At 44.0% G+C, this 24900-nt stretch overlaps 1 protein-coding gene across 1 annotated transcript in view; it reads left to right on the forward strand.

Moving 5' to 3' along the window:
• Positions 1–254: 254 nt before the first annotated feature.
• The window catches only part of NCAPD3 (non-SMC condensin II complex subunit D3), a gene marked incomplete at its 5' end in the record, with an annotated part of 39995 nt that continues 15349 nt past the window's right edge, over positions 255–24900 (forward strand). The window contains 21 exons of the mRNA XM_081333367.1: positions 255–318; positions 4211–4365; positions 5725–5887; positions 6712–6884; positions 8225–8392; positions 9783–9844; positions 10025–10112; positions 11848–11978; positions 12842–12914; positions 13519–13644; positions 14140–14392; positions 15289–15351; positions 15799–15882; positions 16423–16496; positions 18352–18486; positions 19322–19542; positions 22482–22673; positions 23033–23130; positions 23425–23540; positions 24168–24275; positions 24742–24856. Of these exons, the coding sequence (XP_081189493.1) occupies positions 255–318; positions 4211–4365; positions 5725–5887; positions 6712–6884; positions 8225–8392; positions 9783–9844; positions 10025–10112; positions 11848–11978; positions 12842–12914; positions 13519–13644; positions 14140–14392; positions 15289–15351; positions 15799–15882; positions 16423–16496; positions 18352–18486; positions 19322–19542; positions 22482–22673; positions 23033–23130; positions 23425–23540; positions 24168–24275; positions 24742–24856 (2662 nt within the window). The remainder of the gene's footprint in view (positions 319–4210; positions 4366–5724; positions 5888–6711; positions 6885–8224; positions 8393–9782; positions 9845–10024; positions 10113–11847; positions 11979–12841; positions 12915–13518; positions 13645–14139; positions 14393–15288; positions 15352–15798; positions 15883–16422; positions 16497–18351; positions 18487–19321; positions 19543–22481; positions 22674–23032; positions 23131–23424; positions 23541–24167; positions 24276–24741; positions 24857–24900) is intronic.

Genomic DNA, 24900 nt, shown 5'->3' on the forward strand with positions numbered 1-24900 from the left:
TGCTCCAGCCCGGCTGGGGAGAGGGGGGAGGAAGAGGGAAAGCGAGAGGCGGCTCCTTGCGGAGCGCCCCTCGCACGGCGCATGCGGGCTTCCCCCTCGCGCCTCGCCTGCCAGGGAACGCCCCTTCTGCCCTCTTCCCGTCGTGCGCAGGCGCGACGTCCCGACGTTTCCCCGGCCGGCGGGGATTGGCTGAGGGGCAGCGAGCGCGGCGATTGGCCGGTTCGAAGGCCGCGGCGGGGATGGAGCCGAGCGCGATGGCGGCGAGGCAGCGCTTGGAGGGCGCCGTGGATCGATGGGGGCTTCGGGACGTCGAGCGAGGTGAGGCGTGTGTGTGGGAGGGTCCGAATCCGAGCTTCTGGTGTTGGGGGGCGTGGGAGAAGCCAATTCTAATGATCGGGCGGGGCTGGGAGGCTGACCCGGCTCGGAATTTTCTTTTTTCTCCTTGGATGGGGGACCACCAGGAGATCACAGGGTCAGAATTTAGAATCAGATTCTTAGCCCTCGGATGGGAAACCACAAGGGGACCACTTCTGAGAGCGGGGCTTAGATTTGAAAAGGGGGAAAGGGGCGGCCAAGCTCTTCCTTAACGCGGCTGTCAAAACAACAAAAGAACAATCGTGCCTGGCAGTGAAGTTGCCGGTATTCAAGGTCGACTTAGAATAGAATAATCGAATAGAGTAGTAACTTTATTGTCACTTTAAATGTACACTGATCAACATACATTAAAATGGGATTTTGTTCCATATATCTCTCAAAGGGTCACCACTCCATTATTTATTTATTTATTTATTTATTTATTTATTTATTTATTTATTTATTTATTTATTTATTTATTTATTAATTATTGGGACTTATATGCCGCCCTATCTCCCGAAGGACTCAGGGCGGCTAACAACAATAACATACAATAAATACAGAAGTTAAGATAAAATTAAAATTAAAGGCCTCTGTACAATAAATTAAAATTAAAATTAAAATAAATTAAAAATTAGAGTTAAAAACATAATTAAAATCCCTGTCAGTCCAGGTCAGCCAGGTGGAAAAGGAGTGTTTTGAGGCCGCGGCATAAACAGGACAAACCTCCCCCCCCCAAAAAAAAGGACTTGAAAGGTTATAATATAGTACATGAATTGGAGTAGACTAGGGGTTGGACTAGATGATCTGCAAAGGCCCTTCCAACTCTTGTTATTCTATCTGTCATCTTCTATCTAATTGGCTTTGAGTTGGGTTTATTGTCAAGGGTTCAAATGCTTGCCCTTTCAAGCTGTTCCACGTAGTAACTTGTAGGCTATTAGAATTTATAGCTTTTTTTTCATTTATCACTCTTTTTTTCTTCCCTTGAACTTGCAAATCAACTTGGTGATGCAATAAGGTTAGGGTTCTTTGCAGTTTACTGAAAGTATGCCTTTTCTGAATGAATCCAGTAGATCTCATTCATCTGTCACCTTCCTTTTATTAACACACACATACACTTTGCTAAGCATAGTTCTTGTTTTCTAATCCACTGGCATCATTTGCTCCAAATATGTGAGTTTCTGCTTTTTGAAGGCAAGGAAGTCTTTCAGTCTTGATGTCATCCAGAACTGGCTGATTAGTACTTCCGGAGGTCTGGTGCTCTTTATCCTTATTTGCAAATCTCTCCTTTGAAGGCATTTCTCTCTTTCATAACGTCCAGCTTTCACAGTGCCACCTTTACCCTGTGATGACGGTGCTGATCTTTGTGGTCACAGGAATGGCCTTATGCTTCGTGACATCTTACCTGAGTTGTTATGGCCTTTCTCTAGAGCAGGGTTTCTCAGCCAGTCTTTCTCCAATGGGATTGCCCACCCCACTCATGCTAGAGAAGGGGCCTACGGCAGATCCCACCAGCCAAGGGATTTTGGCTGGTGGGATCCAGGAGAAGAGTCTTTTTCTGCCAAGGTTCCTGCCCTTTGATACATGGTGGCGCAGGAGGTGAGATAGGAATAGCACTTAGACTTATATACCACTTCACATGCTTTACAGCCCTCTCTAAGCAGTTTATAGAGTAAGCCTGTTGCCCCCAGCAATCTGGGTGTGAGATCCTCCACGAAAGGTCTTAGAACCTGACTATGGCATCTGGCATGGGGCTCTGAAGGAGAAGCTGTTGGCTGGAGAGGTGGTTGATGCACTAATAAGAGAAGGCACCCCACGTCTCCTCTCTGAATCCTTGTTTTCTTTTAGTTTTTTTTAAATGTAATTTTAATCATTTTTTAATTTAGAATTGTCAAATGTTTGTGTGTTTTATCTTGTTTGTAAGCTGCTCAAAGTCGCCTTCTACCTCAAGATGGGCGGCAAATAAATTTGATAAATAAAATAAATAAGCCTTGGCAACTTGAAGATGTGTGCTCATTGTCAAGAGATGAAGGAGTTAGACAATTTCATACTAATGGAAGATCTTTGTTAGGTTGTATTTTGTGTGAGGGTTTTCCTCCTGTTTTTACAGTTGTAAGCTGCTAGGAGTCCACATAGATTGTGGCAAATAAATAAAGAGTATGCAAGTAAAATGGAAAGATACTTCTTTCTTTATAATATATGTGTATATGTACAGGATGTGTATGTACAGTATATGCATCTATAGATATGTTTGTGTATGTACGTTCACACATACACACATTCCTCCATGTACACAGATGGTCTACACAACTGTGTTTTCCTCAAACATGAGTGTGTGCGTGTGTGTGTGTGTGTGTACATATACTATACATATATAGCCTGTTTCTAGGATTCAAGGTGTTTTTCAATAAATACAAAAAAATAGAGCATTCATGTTACACTAGACTTTGAGCTGTTAACTGATTGATTGATTGATTGATTGGACTTATATGGCTGCTTATATCATAGATGATTCTAGGCAGCTCACAACACTCCATTAAAAAAAAATAGTTAAAAACAAAAAGTAGTTTCCGATATGTACACAATTCTTGGAAATTATCCAAAAAGAAAGTCAAGGTTAATTACAATGAAATTGATTTACTGATTATCTTTCCTTAAATTTCTCAGTGTCTTGGTCAACTTTATAACTTCCTATAAAATCTACTTCATAATGGCGATGCTTGAGGATAAGCACACACCCCACCAGTTACACAAGCTTTTAAGGGCCTTGTGTTTTTAAATGTCTGATTGTCAAACAGCAATGAAAAGAACTGTGTTTCTGTTTTTTTCTAATTCCAGAGTCTGAAATTGATCAAACTATCAACTCACATTTGATCATCTAAAACAAATAGAGCCAAGGAGAAAATGAGAGGGTCATAACGTAATATACTGTATATATCTCCAAGAATTAGTCTTATTGAACGAAGTGTGAATTATGATGTTCTCTGAAATTACCAAGTATTTTTTTTACCAAAAGAATGATATATTTGGCAAATTTAAATTCAATTTGGCACTCTTGAATCCTCATGACTCATCCACACCTTAAAAGGATGGAGAAAGCTGTTACAATTGCCTTGTGTTGCTTCATGCCTTGCAATATTTTGCTTGGCTGATTGAATTGTATCTTAAAAGGGGAGGACTATTTTTCTTGCTGGTGGCAATTTATAACTGGAAACCTGTTTCAATATTTACCCTGGAATTGCAAAAGCGGATATACCATCATTAGTTTTAATAAGACATTCTAATTTATGCTTCGGGCTTTTTTCTCCTTGCAATTCCTTAGACGTTTAAAAAGATAATGACATAGAGAAGGGTGGTAATTTTTTTTCCCTGAATTGCTAGTTGTGTCACAAATTTAATCTCACTTAGAGGAGAGGGGTTTTGTTTTTGTTTTTTTGCTTTGTTTTGTTTTTAAAAATGAGTTACTGTATATTATTTTTAAAAAATTTATATATCACTCTTCTAATTACCACAAAGCAGATTATGTCATAGCTACTAAAGCAAAATGCAAACAGTAAAAGAAAAAATAAAATATAAACAATTAAATCCTCTCTAGACATCACGGGCCAAATATGTTGTAGGGTTGTACCTTGGATTCAGAAAAAGGAAGGGAAGAGTGAGTATTTCATTTTGTTGTATTTTATTTATATTGACTGTCCATCTCACTCTAGAAAGCAACTCTGGGAGGCTTACAATTCAACCCATAAATACGTGAAATAACACAAGCTTTTGTACCTTGAAAGTCTCTTCATTTTATTACTGATGGAAGCTTATGTCCTTGATCTATTTTAAGTATTTACGTATTTTCTCTTTTCAGCCTGGGTTGACACTGTATGGGAACTGGACTTCACTGAGACTGATCCTTTGGATCCCAGGACCGAGGGCTTGGTAACCGATGACGGCGTGGAGGCTTTTGTCCAGCTTTACGAGGCGCTCTCTCCATTTAGTGCAGATGACCATGAGACCATGGAAGTAAGGAACCGTTGCTTTCTCTTAGCATTAACTGGCCAGCTTTATAGTGTCTGTGATTATTAAATCCCAATTACTCAGGCAGTAGAAAAGTGAGAAGATATTTAACCAACCAAGCCCTAATAAGCAGGCATATACATAGAATGAAGGCTACTGCTAAGCTTGTAAGCCGCCCTGAGTCTTCGGAGAAAGGCAGGATATAAATGGAATTAAAATAAAAAAATAAATAAAAATTTACGTACTTTTCGATTGAAGATTTTTTCTCCCCCATCCTCCTACTTTCCCAACAGCAACAACCCTGTAAGGTGGGTTGGGCTGAGAAGGGGATTGACCCAAAGTCACCCAGCTGCCTTTCATGCCCAAGGCGGGACTAGAATGCCCAGTCTCCTGCTGATTGGCCCAAAGTTACCCAGCTGTCTTTCACGTCTAAGGTGGGACTAGAACTCCTAGTCTCTTGATGATTGGTTCAAAGTCATCTAGAAGGCTTTCACGCCTGAGTCAGGACTAAAACTCACAGTCTCCTAGTGATTGGCCCGAAGTCACCTAGATGGCTTTCATGCCTAAGGCAGGATTAGAACTCACAGTCTCCTGATGACTGGCCCAAAGTCACTTAGATGGCTTTCATGCCTAACGCAAGACTAGAACTCACAGTCTCCTGATGACTGGCCCAAAGTCACTTAGATGGCTTTCACGCCTAACGCAAGACTAGAATTCACAATCTCTTGGTTTCCAGCCTGGTGTATTAACCACTAGACAAACTGGCTCTAATCCCAATATGCCCTAATCGTACACTGAAATAAACTTACCTTGGCAATAATTTAAATGAAAAATGAAATGAAAAACAAAAAAATTGATGCCTTAGTCCATATATGGCCTATATAGAGTCTTAGATTCTCCATCCAAAGACAATCTAGGAGAAAACATACTTGCTTTTGCCTGAAAGAGGCTACAGATAAATGATTCCTTTAAGCCCGGGGTTTGGCAACATTCTTAAATATCACTGATCTAAACAAAAAAAAAAGCTTGATGGAGCTGTTCCATTAGTAGATTAGGACACGTGGACCTCCTTGGGGTGCAGCTCATCCATCACCTCTGTTTCTCACCCCTGTGAAGTTTCAGAAAAGAATGGGAGATAGTGTAAACCAGATTCCCAGGTGACAGGGTTGGCTCGGAAGACCTACCAGTTCAGAAGCGTAACAGCACCTGATTTTTGTGAAACCAGACATACTGATGGGAAGTTCAACCAGCAGTGCTTTTCCTCTTAAAACACAAGAGGCCTCTCTCATCTCCGGGTGGGTCTCCCTAGCCTGACCCCAAAATGACCTCACGTGAGCCTGCTCTCAGCTTGTTCTTTTATTTCAGAGCATCTGGCCCCTTCTGGTGGAAAACAACCTCTCCCCTAACACTCTTGTCGCTGTGTTGCATCACTTTGTCCAAGAGGCCCAGAACAGAAAGGCCAACACTCAACAACGCCTGTTTGCCCTCCACGCAGCTGGATTGTATTTTTTATTAGTTGAAATCCCTGGTAGGTCTGTGAACTGCCTGTGTCGTGGTTTGACCCGTGTTTTGCATGGATATCTCGACGTGGTAGCCTTGTAACTCAGTTCCATTCATGGTAGTAGAATTGCTGTCTGTGAGTATTAGGAATGAACTTCCATCAGTCAGCCCAGGTAGCTTGTACAGTAATAGGATATCTCCTTCCTCTCTTCTGGTCTGGTCTTAGGACCCCTCAACCTGATTTAGACCAGGGTTTCTCAATCTTAGCAACTTGAAGATGTGTCGGCTTCAACCCCTGCTGGCTGGGGAATTCTAGCAACTGAAGCACATACATCTTAAGGCTTCTTTAACTCTGATTTAGACACGTCTGGAGCAAGTGGGCCAGTCTTTAGAAAAGCAAAATCTTGACTAGTAATGTGTGAACTTTGCAAAGCTTCCTTAAGCCATCATCCATTCGTTGGGATCGGAAGTGAAAAACAATGTCAGTCCTGCAAGGCAGAGAGAGACTGCAGCAAAAATACAGTAGTGTTGTAACGCCATCACACCGAGGAAAAGTTGTACTCAAATTCTCATTTATCTATGACCAATCATCTTGTTTCATCCTAACTTACCAAACAAACAATGTTTGTGAAAATAAAAGGTGTGGAAGAAAGAGATTTGGGCAGGGAGGGGAAGGTAGTAAGATAAGAAAACAAATAGAGGTGTCTAGGTTCTTAGGGAGGGATCTGCAAGAGGGTTTTAGGGTTGCAAAACACCTGATAATACGTTATCAATTATTTTTTGTGCCCCCTGCGCTGTAGGTGGTGTATAAAAGTAGCATTCCCTTAACATGCAAAACGTCTTTTCTGGCAGGCAGCATAGCCAACCGGGTGTTGCATCCAGTCATGTTTGAGAAATGTCTTCAAACCCTGTCGAAATGTTGGCCTGAGGACTTGGAGCTGCCCAGAAAAAGGAAAAAGAAACAGTGCAAAAGCTTGATGGGCGATAGAAAGAAAGGGAAGCCAGCAAGAAATGAAAACGCTCCGGTAAATTAATTAATTAATTAATAATAATAATAATAATAATAATAATAATAATAATAATAATAATAATAATAATAATAATAAAATAATTCTTCTTTATCAAAAGCATTTTGTCTGTTTTCCTGCTGCATGGTTGATTGGTCTTTTTGGTATATTCCAGTGTTGAGTAGACCAGCTGAAGGCCAGGCCTTCTACAGCAGCGGTCCCCAACATTTTGGGCAACAGATATTTTTTTCACATGCCTAGGAGACCTGGTTTCGCGCACTACCGAGATCCCGCACATGCCCACATGACGCTTCGCTCGCTCGCCCAGCCCTGTTCCTAATGGGTCGAGGGCTGGTGCCAGTCCGCAAGCTGGGGATTGGGGACCCTTGTTCTAGACCAGTGATGGCGAACGTTTTAGAGACCGAGTGTCCAAACTGCAACCCAAAACCCACTTATGTATCGTCAGGTGCCGGGTGGGCGTGGCCAATTGGGTGGGTGTGGCTGCGGTGGTAACAGCAGAATGGGTGGGACTAAAAAGTTCAATCGATCCTAACTTTGTGAAATTGATAGATTGAACTTTTTTTTTTGCACACGGCAGTGGAAGCAAAAAGGTTTTATAAAACTTAGCTGAAGGCCTAGGACTGGGGTGACGGCGTGCGTGCCCACAGAGAGGGCTCTGCATGCCACCTGTGGCATACGTGCCATAGCTTCGCCACCACGGTTCTACACTTAACAAGCCTTCGGTTGCCTATCTTTGCTGTATCGAAATAATAGATGATACAGGCAGTCCTCAATTTATGGCCACAACTGAGCCCAACATTTATGGGGCTAATTCGTTAAGTGAGTTTTTGCCCCATTTTACGACTTCTCTTCCCCCGTGGGTGAAGCAAATCACTGCAATTGTTAAATTGCTAACCCGGTTGTGAAGGGAATCCGATTTCCCCGTTGACTTTGCTTGTCAGGAGGTCGCCAAAGGAGGGATCACGCAACCCTCGGGGACACTGCGACCGTCACGAATGTGAGTCAGTTGCCAGGCATCCGAATGTCAATCACGTGACCACGGGGATGCTGCAAGGGAACTAAGTTTGAAAAATGGGCACAAGCCGCTCTTTTTCAGCGCCGTTGTAACATTGAACAATCACTAAGTGAACTGTTGTAAGTCGAAGACTACCTGGGGAGGCTGCTCCCAGAAGTTTTATTTTATCAATTTAGGGACCCTCCCCCTCCATCATAAACCCCGAGAGTGGGGTTCAGTATCAATTCCTATCCACCCTGTTGATGAGAATTACTGCCTGACAATACCAGGAAGCTACGATTTTTTGCTTAACCAATCCATGGTCCTTTTCCTGCCGTTCTAGATGGAAGACATCTTCGAAGAGGAAGACGTTCAGGAAGAGGTTTACTTCTCAGCCCGTGAGCTGCTAGAAATCCGCGAGGCCCTCTTCCTTCTGCTGAAAAACCTCCTGAGGCTTTTTTCCAAGATTTCCCTGAAAGAGAGGCCACAGTGCGTGCAGACCTGCATTCAGGTGACCGCAGTCTCTCGGCTAAAGTGCTAGCCCGACCAACCTGGGGGTCAGACTTTCCAGGGCTAAGCCAGTCGGAGGTTAAGCGAGACCCGATTTTGTGACCTCCTTTGCCATGGTGGTGATAGATAGATAGGTAGGTAGATAGGTAGATAGATAGATAGATATGGTAGGTAGATAGATAGATACCGTTGGTAGGTAGGTAGGTAGATATGGTACATACGGTAGGTAGATAGGTAGGTAGGTACATAGATAGATAGATAGATAGATAGATAGATAGATAGATAGATAGATAGATAGATAGATAGATACATAGATAGAGGCTTCGTGGTATCTGAAGCAGAACATCCAGATTCAGCCATATTTTCATTCCATTCAGCATTAACCTTGCCAACTCTCAAGCTTCCTCCTTCTGTGATATGTTCAAGATGGACAGTATTTAATATTTACTTGTTATGTATATGTAGGGGTGTGGGTCTATACGCATGTTGTATATAGTATGCTTAGGTGTGTGTCATGTATGTGTTTCACTTTGAGAGCGGGCAACTAAATTTCATTTTTGATGTGTGCCATTGTGCCCACAGTAAAAAAATGACAAGTTTATCTTATCTTATCTTATCTTATGATAGATAGATAGATAGATAGATAGATAGATAGATAGATAGATAGATAGATAGATAAAGAGAGAGAGAGAGAGAACGTTTATTGTCATTTTTTTACTGTGGGCACACTGGCACACTAAAAATGAAATTTAGTTGCTCTCAAAGTGTACACGTACATAACACACATTTAAACATACTATATACAACATATGTATAGACCTACACCCTTACATATAAGTAACATATAATTATTAATCACTGTCCATCTTGAATACACAATGGAAGGAGGAAGCTTGAGAGTTCACATGGAACAAAACTGTTAAGGAAATCGCTGCCGTTGTTAGACGAATCTGCCTTCCCCATTAACTTTGCTTGGGACTGGGAAGGACGCAGATGGCAGTCACATGATCCCAGCATGCTGCAACTGTCGTAAATACATACCAGTTACCAAGCTTGCGAAGTTTGTTCACACGACGGTGGGCATGCTGTCATGGTCATGAGGACAAGAACTGATTGTAAGATACTTTTTTCCCCGTGCTTCAGACAGTCACTAAATGAATGCCTGTAAGTCAATCCTTACCTGTAATCAGATCTGTGTTTTTCAACCTTGGCAGCTGGAAGGTGTATGGACTTCAACTCCCAGAATTCCCCAGTTTTATCATCCCGTAATATTTGCCAAGGGAGTGTCAGTGACAATTTCCTCTTCTGTTTGACAATAGAAATTGAATGAATGAATGAATAAAATTCTATTCTGTTATAAATAAAATGTATTTTGACTTATTTTCTCACAGATCTTTGTTAATTTGACAAGTCTGGAGCCCTGCACTCAAGACTTCAAGCCTTTAGACATGACGTGAGTTTTTGCTCGGAAATCTCAAGATTATGTTGTGAATCTATGAAGCCAAATGGGGGTTGATGGCATGGAGTCGAGCAAAACTGAATGTTCTTTCCCTGAAGATAATAGACTTAAGCTGCAAACATTTACTCTATATCACGAAATAGGTCCAACCAAGAATTTTTCCTTTGGCTACAGGACTATTTCCAGAGCCAAGTATATCTCGGAACTTGCCTACTTTGGCCTACGACTGTTGTGTTCCCCGCTTCACAGCCTAGGAGACAAGGTAAAGGTTGTGTTCATTAATATTGTTCTTTCTTCGATTCTAAATGCATGGGCCTATCAAACTGTCCTTTCTACGGAAAAGGCCAAGAAAATGCATCTGTCTCTTACAGGAGATCTGACTGCTTCTTCCTCTTCCGGGTCCAGCGTAGACTTTAAGCTGCCAGAATGAAGCCACTATCTTAGCTTTATATTTGGCCAAAATAAGTCATTGTCGGTAGTAGCCGACATACCAGCAGATGTGCTGGGCTCTGTGTCTCTTCCCGTTGTTCACACAATGTGTTGTTATCCTCCATTTGAGCATACTGAGGTTAAAAAGGTAAAGGTTCCCCCGCACATGCGTGCTAGTCGTTTCCAACTCTAGGGGACGGTGCTCATCTCCGTTTCAAAGCCGAAGAGCCAGTGCTTGTCCGAGGACGTCTCCGTGGTCATGTGGCCGGCATGACTAGACGCCAAAGGCGCACGGAACGCTGTTACCTTCCCACCGGAGTGGTCCCTATTTTTCTACTTGCATTTTTATGTGCTTTCGAACTACTAGGTTGGCAGAAGCTGGGATGAGTAACAGGCGCTCACTCTGCTACGCGGCAATCGGGATTTGACCCGCCAAACTGCCGACCTTCTGATCGACAGGCTCAGCGTCCTAACCCACTGAGCCACCGCGTCCCTAATACTGAGGTTACATCTAGGCATTCCCAACTCTTAACCCATCCAGGGTCCTTCAAGTAATATAAGGGAGGTCGGATCCTCCAGCCATCTCCTCTCCTTTAATGTTATTCCTTAAGTACACTGAAAATGGTGGATAAACATTTCAAACCACAATCAGGTGTAGCCTGGTCGATGGCAACCTTATTTGCCGGCTAATCCTTCCCACGCTAGGTCAAACCAGAGAATTTGGGTGCTGATTTAAAAGCAAGTTATCGTTGTCGGAAAGGTGACCCAGTGGAGATAGCCCTATTAAATCTAAAGAGAGTTAGCTCTGTTTTGGACATCCTCTTCCCCTCCCCCCCCAATCTATTTTTCTCCCCAAATCTGATGTCTGGGGTTATCAGGGAAGCAGGTATGTGGAAAGGATTTTTTATTTTTTGCCAATTTCTTCAATCTTTTCCCAAGCCCCAAACTCCTACCGACAGTTCTTTAGTTTCCCTGCTAGATGGAGCTTTAATACTGTTGCACATGCTTGGCTTGTGGGCGTTTTACTAACGGGGAGAGCGGTGCTAATTTTCCAGAAGTATTTTTGTGATCTTGGACTGAAACGAATCTTCCCCCAAAAATTTTCCTTTTGTTTTCACACAAATTCCCCCCCCACACACATACACACACAGGGCAGAAAGGCTGAAATAGAAGTTTCCTTTTGAAAAATGTTCCCTTTATAAAAAATAGCTTTATAACGGGGAGTGCATTGGTTTAAGGATGGGGACATTGAACAAGAACAGGGCTAGAAATAAAAGTGTTTTTCTCTTTTTTTTCTCCCTGGTTTTTTTTTGAAAGAGATAGAGCATGCCAGCTGAAACCTGTTATACAAAGCTTGGGCTAAATAAAACAGATAACATGTTTTTGTCCTCTGTCTGTCTGCCTGTCAATATAGGCTCAATAATCCAGGCCAAAACTGTCTAAAGGCAAAAGGTGACTAAAGGACAAAGGATACCTTTGTCCTCTGTTGTAGCAAAGCTGCTAATTTAACTGAGATAAGTGGGATTATCCAACTGTCCGTACTCCCATTTTTTTCTCCCCTCCCCTAGAGTTTGCGCCAAGTGTTCTATCAACTTCTCAGGGTCATCCTGATGCTGCCTGGGAAGCAGGGGGGCGGGGTCTGCCTCCCCATCCCTTCTCAGATCATCGATGCAAGGAAACTGGCCCTCAAGTTCATCAGGTAAAGTCCACCTGGCTGGTCTACTTCTTCTGCACTGGTGCCGAACCACTTTTCGTGAATTGTTGCCACCCCACCCGCTCCCACCCCACCCCTAGATATCCTTAGATATCTCAATATCTTTTCCGTGCAGGCAATTAATTTTGAATGCCAAGACCATCAGCATGGTGGGCTGAACATGCTTCCCACTTTTGCACATAGGTAAAGGTTCCCCTGCACATGTATGCTAGTCGTTTCCAACTCTAGGGGCCGGTGCTCATCTCCGTTTCAAAGCCGAAGAGCCAGCACTTGTCCGAGGACGACTCCGTGGTCATGTGGCCAGCATGACTAGACGCCAAAGGCGCATGGAACGCTGTTACCTTCCCACCGGAGTGGTCCCTATTTTTCTACTTGCATTTTTACATGCTTTCGAACTGCTAGGTTGGCAGAAGCTGGGACGAGTAACAGGCGCTCACTCTGCTACGCGGCACTTGGGATTCGACCTGCCAAACTGCCGACCTTCTGATTGACAAGCTCAGCATCCTAACCCACTGAGCCACCGCGTCCCCTTTTGCACATAGGTTATCTTTATTTTGGCTTTTTAAGTTTCCGGAACCAGGAGGTTGAACATAAAATTACGGTTGCTTTGCAATTATATGTTTTTTATTCCTGCAGGGAAGAATATCCTGACCCTGTTGGTTTTGTACCACATGGTCCTGTCTTGTTTGCCGCTCAAAGGCCAAGCATGACTCAGTCTGGGAAAGGTGATCCCTGCTTCAGAAGCATATACACAGCCTCAAAAAACTTGCAAATTCCCAAGTTTGGCCTGAGAAGTGAGCCACACTCTCTGCGCCCATCAACCAATTGTTTGTGTATCTCCTATCTAGCTCTCTCACTGAAGAACTGAAAGAAATTGCCTTCCCTGTACTGAGGATCTTGCTGCAGCATATTTGTGTCAAGGTGAGGTGTGATCTTTGCCCTTCTGTGAACAGGATCAGACCTGTCCATTTGTGGGGCGGGAAAGGTGAATTTTCCTAACAACAGCAGGCAACTGAGAACTAATAAGCTGGAGTATATGTCTGAGAAATTCAACGATTTTATTTGGACATCTTCCAAGTTTTGCTTCTGGCTGACTTCGCATCCTGAATTTGGGTCTTGATTTTAGAGTTGCGCTTTAATATATGCGAGGTGAAAAAAAACTCTCCAAAAGGGGGGGGAAATAACTCAAACGGGTCTCTGGTGTTTGACATTCCATTACTAGGTCTTTTGATCTCACAAACTCCATCCCGTCACCTCTTTCATCATTCTGACTCTGCTATTTGCATGGTTCTCTTCTCCACTGTACTAATCAGGGATTAGTATTAACACTATTTAATAGTATTAATTAGTATTAAAACAGGGATTCATTTGAGGTGGCCATCTCATCAGGATCCTCTTCCATGGATCAGTTGTAGCGGAGAGCCAGTCATCAACATTCAGGAGCCAGCTCTGCGTTGAAGTCACTGTGATAGAACATCTAACTTCAGCTCAATTTGATCAATCCCTTTATTCCTTTTCATTCTAGGTTCCTGATAAATCCGAATACCGGACCTACGCAGCATTGTCATTGTCACAGTTGCTGTACAAACTCCCATGTGCTGAGCATGCCAACTTCACTGCTTGGCTATACGGATACTCGCGCAATAACAAGGTTAAGAAATCAACCTGTCTTGTCTTTTGAACATTGCCAGCCACATCCAAGACAGTCAACATGTTACCAAGGTGGATTTATCCTTCAACTGATAGGCCCCCTCCACCATGCCAGGGGTCCCTGACCACCAGGCCACAACCCACTCCTGCTCATGCTGTGGCATATTTGGAGCTGGCCCACGTGAGTGGCGGGTTGGCGCACCTGCAGCTCGATGGCGGGCATATGCACGCACAGCAGCTCAACTTGTGCAAGTCCAGCTATGCGCACATCTTCCTGTGTGCTAGCCCGCCACTTTCGCATGTTGTGTTGCATGTGCCGACCCACCGCTGGAAGAGCCTAGTTCCCTTGCCCAGCCCAGCCCAGCCGGGCTGCAAAAGTTGGGGACTGCTGCGCTGTGCAACCTCCGTGGGAGATGAACGGTTCAAAGAAAAGAAGAAAAAAAAACCTGTGGAAAAATAAATAAATAACTAAACCTCCTACTTTCTCCCGTGACAGATTTCCTACAGAATATTTGCCCTCGACGTGGCCTTGGCTTTGTTGGAACATCCAGAACGAGTTCAGGACGTGGCTTTGACTGAAGAGCAGCAGGTCTTTCTGAAGCACAAGTTCCTGGTCCAGGTCATGATCTTTGGCCGGTGTTCGGACAAAGTGCCCACCGTTCGCAGCAAAGCCCTGTCAAGCTTCGCTCAGTGTCTGGAGAACAAAGTTGTATCAAATGTGCAGGACATTCAAGAGCTGTTGCATGGCAGTAAGTAGGAAGAAGGACCGGGTGAAATGATGGGCTAGGTCAGGGGTGAGGAACCTTGGCTCTTTGATGACTTCTGAACTTCAACTCCCAGAATTCCTGAGCCAGCTTAGGGAACTATGGCCCCTTCATGACTTGGGGACTTCAACTCCCAGAATTCCTGAGCCAGCTTAGGGAACTATGGCCCCTTCATGACTTGGAGACTTCAACTCCCAGAATTCCTGAGCCAGCTTAGGGAACTATGGCCTCTTCATGACTTGGGGACTTCAACTCCCAGAATTCCTGAGCCAGCTTAGGGAACTATGGCCCCTTCATGACTTGGGGACTTCAACTCCCAGAATTCCTGAGCCAGCTTAGGGAACTATGGCCCCTTCATGACTTGGGGACTTCAACTCCCAGAATTCCTGAGCCAGCTTAGGGAACTATGGCCCCTTCATGACTTGGGGACTTCAACTCCCAGAATTCCTGAGCCAGCATCACTGGCTCAGGAATTCTGGGAGTTGAAGTCCCCCAGTCGTAAAAGAGCCAAGGTTCCCCACCCCTGGGTGCTAGGTATTGTTGCCTCAGTCGTTAAGTGAATCACTGCAACTGTTAAATGAACCTGGCTTCCCCACGGACTTTGCCAATTGTGAGAAGGTTGCAAAAGGGTGGATCACGTGACCCTCATAAATAAATACCTGCCAGTTGCCCAGCATTTGAATTTTGATCACATGCAACGTGCAGTGGTATGGAAAAGAGTCCTAAGAGTCAGTTTGAATGGTCACTAAATGAATGGTTGTAAGTCCAGGACTACCTGTACAACTCCCTGCCAGGAAGTGCTTTCAAGTTTGTCCCTGCTCTGGTGTGAAGTCCATAGGGGAACAAAGTAACTCGTCCTTTTCGTTGGTCTCCCTCTGCAGCAGCTTGTTCTTCAGTCATGGATGCCAACATTCCTGCCGAAACATCCCTAACCCACCTGGAAGGTAAGCATTGTAGCCCGCTAGGAGACCAGCCGTGGTTCTTTGCATCCTTAAAAATATCTTTTGGGGGGAAAAAGTAGGATCTTGGTTGAGGCTATAATCGTCCCAGGAGCATCTGTTAAGACTCTTAATCAGGCACCCAAGCCTCCTTGAGTAAATATAGCATCTTTTGGAAGAATGTGGTAGGTGGTGTAATCAGTGGTCCCTCTTGTGTTTGTTGCCTTCTCCAACTGTTTCCCACCTTTAATTCTTAGCCCTTGCAGATGTGTCATAGTTTGTCATTCCGGCAGCAGAATAACGCAACCTCGGTCTTGTTTCTGAGGCTGCAGCATCATATTTGTGACTACATCTTTTGAGAATCTTCCCTAGTTGGTTAACCCCTGCATAACCCTTGTGGGTAACAAATCTGCTTGCCTTGATTCTCAGTTTTCTGAAATAACTGCTTTCAAGGTCGTACCAGCCACCAGCTGAAGACTTTCCCAACCTTCAAAACCATTGAAGTGACCCAGGAACGAGACTCCACCGAGTTTGACGGTACGCTGGGTTTTAAAAATGGGTTGCCTTTTCCTTTATTGTCTTTAAAGAGAGAGAGAGAGAGAGAGAGAGAGAGAGAGAGAGAGAGAGAGAAGGGAGTGGGGAGAAAACAGTTGCCTGTGCTGTTTTAATTTGGGTTTAAAAGAAAGAAAAATGTCAGAAGGTTGAGGAAATAGAGAAGGAGGAATTTAGGAAGCAAGGGTCTCAAAACGTTGAGGGAATGTTGGAAGAGTAGAGCCAGATTCCATTTTTTAAAATAATAATAATAATAATAATAATAATAATAATAATAATAATAATAATAATAATAATAATAATAATAATAATAATAATAATAATAAGGGTTTAAAAAAAAAGCTTTACTAGGAGCAGTTTTTTCCTCCCCCAAAGATTTGAACTATTAACTTGTAGGCAGCTTCAAACATTGGGCTCCAGAGGTAGAAGTCACCCATCCTGCCTCTGTAAATGTTAAATGTTTGTGATGCTCACTTGAGCACCTGGCGGCTTTGAGAAGTCTGAACTTTTTCCCCTCCTCAACAGGAAAAGAAATCATGGCCATCCTGAGGCAGAGAGCGATAGATGAAAAAACCAACGTGAGGAAATCGGCCCTCCAGGTAGGTTTCTCACCTCTTCTGCTCCTGTCCAGGCCAATCGGGGCTCCTTGGAAAGTCACGTTGTATAACAGAACACGAAAACCTGCCAAAGAGACTACATGTCCGTGGAGATTTTCAGTCCTCCAGGTCATAGTTATGGACTGACTGGATGGTGGGGAATGAAAGGATTTATATTCCTTGCAGACCGCTGGTCATTTGTCTTCTTTTGGAGAGTCATTAGTGCTACCTGGAGGCTTACCTGTGTCTCCAGGGTCACCTGAGTGGCGCAAATGGGTGTGGAGCCTTCTTGGAACTGCTGAAAAGACTGGAGATAGATGGTGTTGGATCCCTCCTCCAGGGCTGTTCAATTTTGACATAGATGGCCTCTTTGACCCCTCTTTCAAACCAGCCATCTATGTCAAAATTGATTTTACTGGCCATATACCTATTTGTGCTCCTTCGGTCCACCAATTGGAGGCAAACATCTCACTTCAGTGGTTGTGGCTCCACACTTTTTTTTTTTGCCCCTGCAGTATTCTGACTTTGCCTGCTGTTGAGCACAGTTAATGGGTAATGTTTCAAGCCTGCTGTTCCATCCCCTGCTAGAGAATAAATCTGGAATATCTGCAGAATGCAGATGTTCTTTCATTAGTGTGATCCTTCTTCTCTCTGCCTCCTCTTCTTTTACTCCTTAATTTGCAACGGAAGGTGTATAATTCATAACCAGAGTCTTCGTGGACCATATGTCTAAATCAGCCCAGTTGTTCTCTGTTGATATTGAGAATTCCCGTCCCTGAAAGTGACAGTGAGTGAAAAATGATGGGTGTGGGGGGGAACCTTAACTTGGACATGTACTTTCTCTCCCGCCGAAAGATTTATTACTATGTAATGAAATATGTAAGCTTCAATAAATCACTTTTAAACATTTAAACCCTCCCATGTTTAGAATATTTATAGGGGTATAATGAATTTGGAGGGCGAGGTAATGAATCAGCACCCACTCGAATGCAAAAAGGGCACAAAATCCTGGTTGTCCTGAATATTGTAGTTTTCTGTAGTTTATTTATGGTCTTGAGGCAGCCCTCCCCATCTTCTTAAATGTGACAATTGGCAAGAAACAAAGGTGGCCTTTATAATGGAAATGGAAATATATGTTACCGTGTTTCCCCGAAAATAAGATCGGGTCTTAAATTAATTTTTTGCTCCAAAAGATGCATTAGGGCTTATTTTTCAGTTAGGTCTTATTTTGGGGGAAATACGGTACAAAATGCATCCATCTGGCTGACGATCTTAACTGGGGCTTATTTGGGGGGCGGGGCTTATATTAACGAGCATCCCGAAAAATCACGCTAGGGCTTATTTCCCCATTGGGTTTTATTTGCGGGGAAACATGGTAGCAAGAGTTTTGTTCCCCTTTTGTCAAGTTTTACAACTGACTATATTGCCAACCTTTGGCAGTGCTTCTCTCTTTATTTATTTTTTTTTTGGAAGAATCTGTCAATTTTGTCTCTAAAACTGATGCATTGCATAAAGCATTGGGGCGGGGGGGCGGGGTTTAAAAAGGAAAGATCCATATAAAGCAGAATTGAAAGTGTGAGTTCTGCCACGCTTGGTATCCCGAGATGATGGCGGTGGTGATCAAGATGTCAGTGAAAATATGGAGGTTTAATTTCTGTGGCTCGGTTTTCCTGTAGTATATTTCATACGAGAGCCAATTTGAAAGAGCTTCCTCTAGTTCAGTCTCTTAATGTCTCCTGCTCTGAGCTGAATTCCAAGATCAGCTTTTTCAATTCCGGGTTTTTATCAAAAATGGGAAGAACCTACCACGTTTATCTCTCCCGTCTCCACCTCTTTCCGTCTGTTGTTTGATGTCCAGGTGTTGACCAGCATTTTGAAACACGCTGTGGTCCCATGTACCTCGGAAGACCTGTCCACTGTCCAGGATCGTTGTCGTGATCCCGCTGTCTCCGTGAGGAAGTTAGCGCTGCAGTCTATTACAGAGCTTTTACTGGTAAAGTGGTCCCTTTTCACCCCTTCTCAGCTTTCCCTTCCCCCAAATCCTGGGAAATTATATAAATCCATGGAGCTTGTTGGATGGAGGCCCTTTCCTGGCTACGAAGGCCTCTTAAGTTCCTTCAGCTGCTGTGCGTATTTATTTTTTTGTGTGTTTTGTTTTTAAACTTTATTTTGAAGTTGCGCACCGCCCAAGGTCATAGTTGCGAGGTGGGCAGCCACATAGAATGTAGAATCAGGGTTGGAAGGGACATCGGAGGTCTTCTAGTCCAACCCTCTAACTCAAGGCAGGAGACCTTACACCATGGTGGTCAAAAATAACTTGAAGGAATGAATCGATCCATTGATCAATGCTATTGAGGACCTCTGCTTCTAATATCCTGAAGACAGGACAACAAGCAACGGATGGAAACTGATCCGGGAACGAATTAATCTTGAGCTATGGAGAAACTTCCTGACAGTGAGAAAAATTAACCAGTAGCACAACTTGCCTCCAGAAGTTGTGGGTGCTCCAACGCTGGAGGTTTTTAAGAAGAGATCGGGCAGCCATTTGTCTAAAATGTTATAGGGTCTCCTGCTTGAGAAGGCGGTTGGACCAGAAGACCTCCGAGGCCCTTCCAACTCCGTTATCCGGGTCCTTGTTTCCAGAGATGTATAACTCAACCCTGGTCTAAGAAGCTACATTTCCTGCTGTTTTTCCTATAGGCTTCTGGTTTGTCGAGCCACCATGGCTGTCAAGAAGTCCTTTGCAGAGGTTGGGTCTGCTGGCTCTTTGACATCTCGGCCTCTGATCGGCTGGCTGAGCTTTCTAACGGCGTCTCTTCTTATTCCAGTCCCAGCCGAAGAATCCTCTGATGCAGAAGGCCTGGCTCACGGGAGTCATCCCCGTCGTGATGGACTGTGAGACCTCCGTGCAGGAGAAGGTCTTGGAGTACGTGGATCATCTCTTGCTGCAGCAAATTAAGCCCTGCCACAAATTCGCTGATCAGGACAAGAACCAAGCGCTGGCCTGGGATCTGCTTACGTTGCTCACAAAAGAGAATCAAGACCTGAGGTAGGGTCTCTTAGGTCTGGCTGCCCCGAGAGCCCCCTCCTCTGATCTCAGGCACCATGCCACCAGGGTGCTTTTTTCAAGAGGCCACTAGACTTCCTGGCAGAAATGAAAATCTGTCTGTCTCTCTATCTATCTTCTATCATCTATATCTATCATATATCTATCATCTATTATTATTGTCAGGACCCACCCCAAACCACGTCTTAGGAAGACAAAATTCTTGGAGTCAAATCTATTCCAAAAAGAATCTTTACTATGACATGCTTGGTTGTAGGAAACGAGACAGGACTTAATATTATCCCACGAAGTAAACCCTTATAAAGAGTTCCCGGTTTAACCCCCCTTAACCCCATTTGGTCAGTCCCCCATCCTTTCTCTCGTATCATCCATCTCGTGGGAAAAAGGAACTTAGGACCCTTCATGTTTATTGCTCTCTTCCGTGACACAAGCCAGATGCTAGCCCCCCCTTTTGTTTCCCCAGTTCAAAAGGCTTCTCCTTTCCTTTGAAATGCCTAATACCGGTTCAATACACATCTATTCTCTTCTCTTCGGGAGATGGCAGAATCCATGGAATAATGTTTGAAACATTCCATTTATGAATATGATATAAATGGATTCTGACAATTATCATCTATATCTATTTATCTATCATTATCTATCTATCTGTATCATCCCTCCTGGTAGAAATGGAAATTTATTTATTTATTCACCCATCCATCCATCCATCCATTTATTTATTTATTTATTTATTTATTTATTTATTTATTTATTTATTTATTTATTTCCCATCTTTACAAATAGTTCTCGACTTACAACAATTCACTTAGTGATCATTCAAAGTTACAACGGCACTGGAGAAAGTGATTTAGGACCGTTTTTCCACACTTACGACCTTTGTGGCATACACACAAACAAACACCCCACGTGATCAAAATTCAGATGATTGGCAACTGACTCATATTTATGACGGCTTCACTGTCCTGTGGGGGGGGGGGCTGTGTCACGTGATCCCCTTTTGCGACCTTCTGACAAGCATCGTCAAATTTGGGAAGCCGGTTTGGCTTAACTACAACCCGGTTGCTAGCTAATCAGCTGCAGCGATTCACTTAACAACGATGGCAAGGAAGGTCATAAAATGGGGCAAAGCTCACTTGGCGAAGGTCTCGCTTAACGGCAGAAATGTTGGGCTCCATTGTGGTCGGAAGTCGAGGACTGCCTGCACAGCTGGAATGTCCAAATTCATCCAATTAACGTGACTTTCAAGGTCAAATGCCAGGTGCTGCCAAGTCAGATTGTCAACTCGTAGTATCTCTTGCGCGGCTTCCTCACTTTAACCACGAACTCATCGCGAAGTAAGTTCTACAATTGGGAAAAGGGGTGAGAGAAAAGTCGCTAAAATTGGGCTTCACCTTTGGGGTCTTTGAAGCACCTTGGCAACTACCTTACTATTTTGTGGGTGTCTTTTGTCACTTTCTCTGATTTGATTTCAGAGAGAGAGAGAGGAAGGAAAGTTGAATCTTCTTCTGCTGTGCCTCGTTCCTGTAGTTTTTTTTTTTTTTAATGACAAAAGTGAAGGCAAATAACACTACGCCTCGATAGAAACGGAGTAGAAAGTTTCAGCATCAGAAGCTGAAGGTTGGGTGAGGGGCAGAACTAAGTCTTCGAGTTTGCCTTTTGCCTGTCCTCAGGAGCAGATCCTTGTTTTTGAATCAACGAAGAGGGCTGGATGCCAATTAGAAATTCCCCTTCCTCTTTTCCTAGAATATTCATCATTACTGCACTCAGCTTGTTTTCTTGCCTGCAACTACGAACATTTATTCCATGGTCTATTCCCCCCCACCTCCCCCCGGATTTTACAGGAAGCAACATAAGGAGTGAGGTGCAGCTTCTGGAATGACAGGAACATATGCTGATTAAAAACAGCATCTGTTTATTAGTCAATAGCGTTGTAACAGCTTCTGAAATAGAACATGTTGTGTTAGAAGGGATGATACCATCACAAATCCTAATTTTGGCCCACGGATGAGACACACGGAATTTTTACATTGCCTGGGAGCTTTCTGAATCATTTCATATATTTTTTTTCCCTCTCATATATTTTGAGACAAGTTGAAATGTATATGGGAGGAAGACAGGTTTTGGCACCCAGTAAATAACGTGTTTAAAGTTTAAAGGGTCATGGGTAACACATGAGCAAACCGAAGGAACTAAATCCAGATATTTTTTTTAGTCACTAAAAATGCGTAGAAAACTTCTGACGTGCCCAAAATTAATTTCAGAGCCTCGGGTTTTAAGATCTGCTTTTAGGATTCTTTCGATTAGTCTGATAAACAGATTGTATAAATGTTGCATATTATGTGGCTCTGATAATCTGTGGGTATGGAAAGGGCCCTTCCGTGCTTCCTTGCACGTTGGCCCAGAGGGATTAAAAACAGCTTCTGCCTTTGTTGTAAGTTAAGATAGGCTGCTGTAGTTTGTGAACCCTACACTTTGGATAACATGCATTAGTATTAGCACTTAGACTTATAGACTGCTTCACAGTGCTTTGCATCCCGCTCTAAGTGGTTTATAGAATTTAGCCTATTGCCCCCAACTATCTGGGTCCTCATTTTACCGGCATCGGAAAGATGGAAGGCTGAGTCAACCTTGAGACCGTCAGGTTCAAACAGAGTTCAAACAAAGTATATTCTAACCACGCTGCCACCAGGGCTCCTACTTACATTAATCCTACATAAATCCTACATTAGGATTTATTAAAGTAAGCTAGCTTCTTTAACAACCTCTTCTTATGCATCTCAGTTAATAAAGGCTGCAGTTTCTCTGGACAAAACGAACAGCAAGCTAATAGAGTTCGGCTTTCTGGCAGTGGTGAAATTGAGTGACCCTAACCCTCTCCCGAATCAAAAAGGGCCCTTAAGATTGGCTGTTCTCTCTTTCAGCCGCTATTTAAGCAGAGCTTTCCACATTTTGGCTCAGAAGAACAAACTCTCCTCTTCGTTCATTAACGGCGTCATCTCCCATACCGAAACGGAGCGTGCTGCGGCTGCTTGGATGTTGCTGGCAAAAGTGGCCGGTTCCTCCCCCAAGTTGGACTTCTCCAAAATCATTGATGCCTGGGACAGCATCAGCAGGTGAGTGAAATCTTGCACGGAAGTGGGAGTGAGCCGATGGCTGGCGTTAAAAATGACCATCCGTGCTTCCTTTGGTTTTGGCCTAGCACAGGGGAGGGTCTTCCAAACTGGATGACTTTTATGACTTGTGGACTTCAACTCCCATAATTCCTCAGCCTGGGCTGAAGAATTCCGGGAGTTGAAGCCCACAAGTCTTCAGGTTGCCACGCTGGGGGAACCTCTGGCTTAGCATGTTGACCCCCAACCATTGGTTTATGGCCCAAGGTCAAGGGAAGCACAAGGCAACCTGTGAATCCAGTTGCTTCCATTCATGGGTGAGCGCTGGCTCCTTCATCACTTCATTCTTCTCCATGTTCCAGTCAGCCCGAAGCCAACCTGGAGACCATGTTGCACATCCTCAGCGTGATTGGAAGCGTTGCCAGACACCTGCCCAGCAGCACCCAGAACAGGCTAATGAGTGAGGGCCCGTTGAACGGTCATTCGGGAGGGTATTTTTCCGGAAGCAACGGTCTATCTTAAAGGTTCTTCTTTGCGATGGGAAGGGAGCACTGTCTATGGCAGGGGTCTTCAAACTTGGCAACTTTAAGACTTGTGCACTTCAACTCCCAGAATTCCTCAGCCAGCCCTCAGGGCTGGCTGAGGAATTCTGGGAGTTAAAGTCCACAAGTCTTAAAGTTGCCAAGTTTGAAGACCACTGGTTTATGCCCTGCAGCACCAATTTAATCTGGGATTTTGGGGCCTTCTTTTACAGATGATCTCAAATGTTGGCTGAAGGATTTCCAGTGTCCTTTGGAGGTAATCAGCTCAGCTATCGAAACTCTGCAAAAGCTCAGCCAGGCCATCACAGATGCCCCGAAGGAGATGCAGGTGAGACTCGCTGGGTTTTCTTCTTCAAAAAAACAACAACACAAACATGTGGGTTTCATTCTTTTCCACCTTGTGTTCATCTTGAGAAAAGGGTAAGTCTTCCCTAGAGGCTCTTCGGCTGTGGCTGAAGTGCAGAGAAGAGCAACAAAGATGATTAAGGGACTAGAGGCTAAAACATATGAAGAACGGTTGCAGGAAGCGGGCATGGCTAGTCTAATGAAGAGAAGGACCAGGAGAGACATTCTTAAAAACTTCCAGTGTTGGAGCATTCACAGCTTCTGGACGCAGCTTCTGCTTCACTGGTTAATTGTCCTGACTGTCAGGAAGTTTCTCCTTAGTTCTAGGTTGCTTCTCTCCATGATTAGTTTCCATCCGTTGCTTCTTGTCCTGCCTTTTTTTTAAAAAAATTTTTTTTTGAATGGTCGCTAAATGAATGGTTGTAAATCAAGGACTGCCTGTATGCTGAAATAGATCACATCAGACTCAGGCTGGATAGCCTAATCTGTCATAGGCACAGCATCCTCCTAGCCACAAAGGAACGTGATTCCAGGCAAGGTGGCTGTGTTAAACTTGGCAATTATTTAATCAAAGTCCCCCCACCCCCACCCCCATGTCCTGTTTCAACAGGAGCTGCTGAACAACCTGTGCGGAGACATTTTGGTGACCTGCGAGCATTATATCTCCAAAACAGTCCTCCAAGAGCTTGGCACGGAGCAGCTGCAAGAGGATGTCTTGGTACATAAAACCAGAGGGGTTGTGAGCATCAGTGGTTAAACTCTGAATATCAAATTTTGGGGGTTCAGCCAGCCCACCGGAGGCTCTTCTCTGCACTCTTTCCAGAGTCTCAACATCTTTTTTTTACATCGTGGTGACCAAAACTGGATGTAGTATTCCAAGTGTGGCCTTACCAAGGCCTTGTAAAGTGGTATTAACACTTCACCTGATCTTGATTCTATCCCTCTGGTTTATACAACCAAGGATGGTGTTAGCTTTTTTGGCAGCTGCAGCGCACGGCTGGCTCATGTTTAAGCGATTGTCCGCTAGGACTCCGAGATCCCTCTCACAGTTACTACTGTTGAGGCCTTAAAGAAAGACTTGCCGAGGCATACCCTTCTCTCCATTTGCTAGACTTCCACCAGATAGTATTTTAATACCAACTGAAGATTCCCTTTCCAGTTCACGGCACTGTTTCGTTTGGCAGGTGAGGCACCTCTTCACCTTGGGTGAGATTGCACAGCTGTGCCCAGCCAAAGTGGACAAGCGCATCTTCTTGCTGATCCAGTCCATCTTGGCCAGTCCTGACAACGTGGAACAGTGTAAGCTCTGCCTCCTCCTTTCGGCTGACCACGCTGCGGAGGGA

Source organism: Vipera berus, assembly GCF_964194415.1.
Source record: "Vipera berus genome assembly, chromosome: 8".
Classification (NCBI taxonomy): domain Eukaryota; kingdom Metazoa; phylum Chordata; class Lepidosauria; order Squamata; family Viperidae; genus Vipera; species Vipera berus.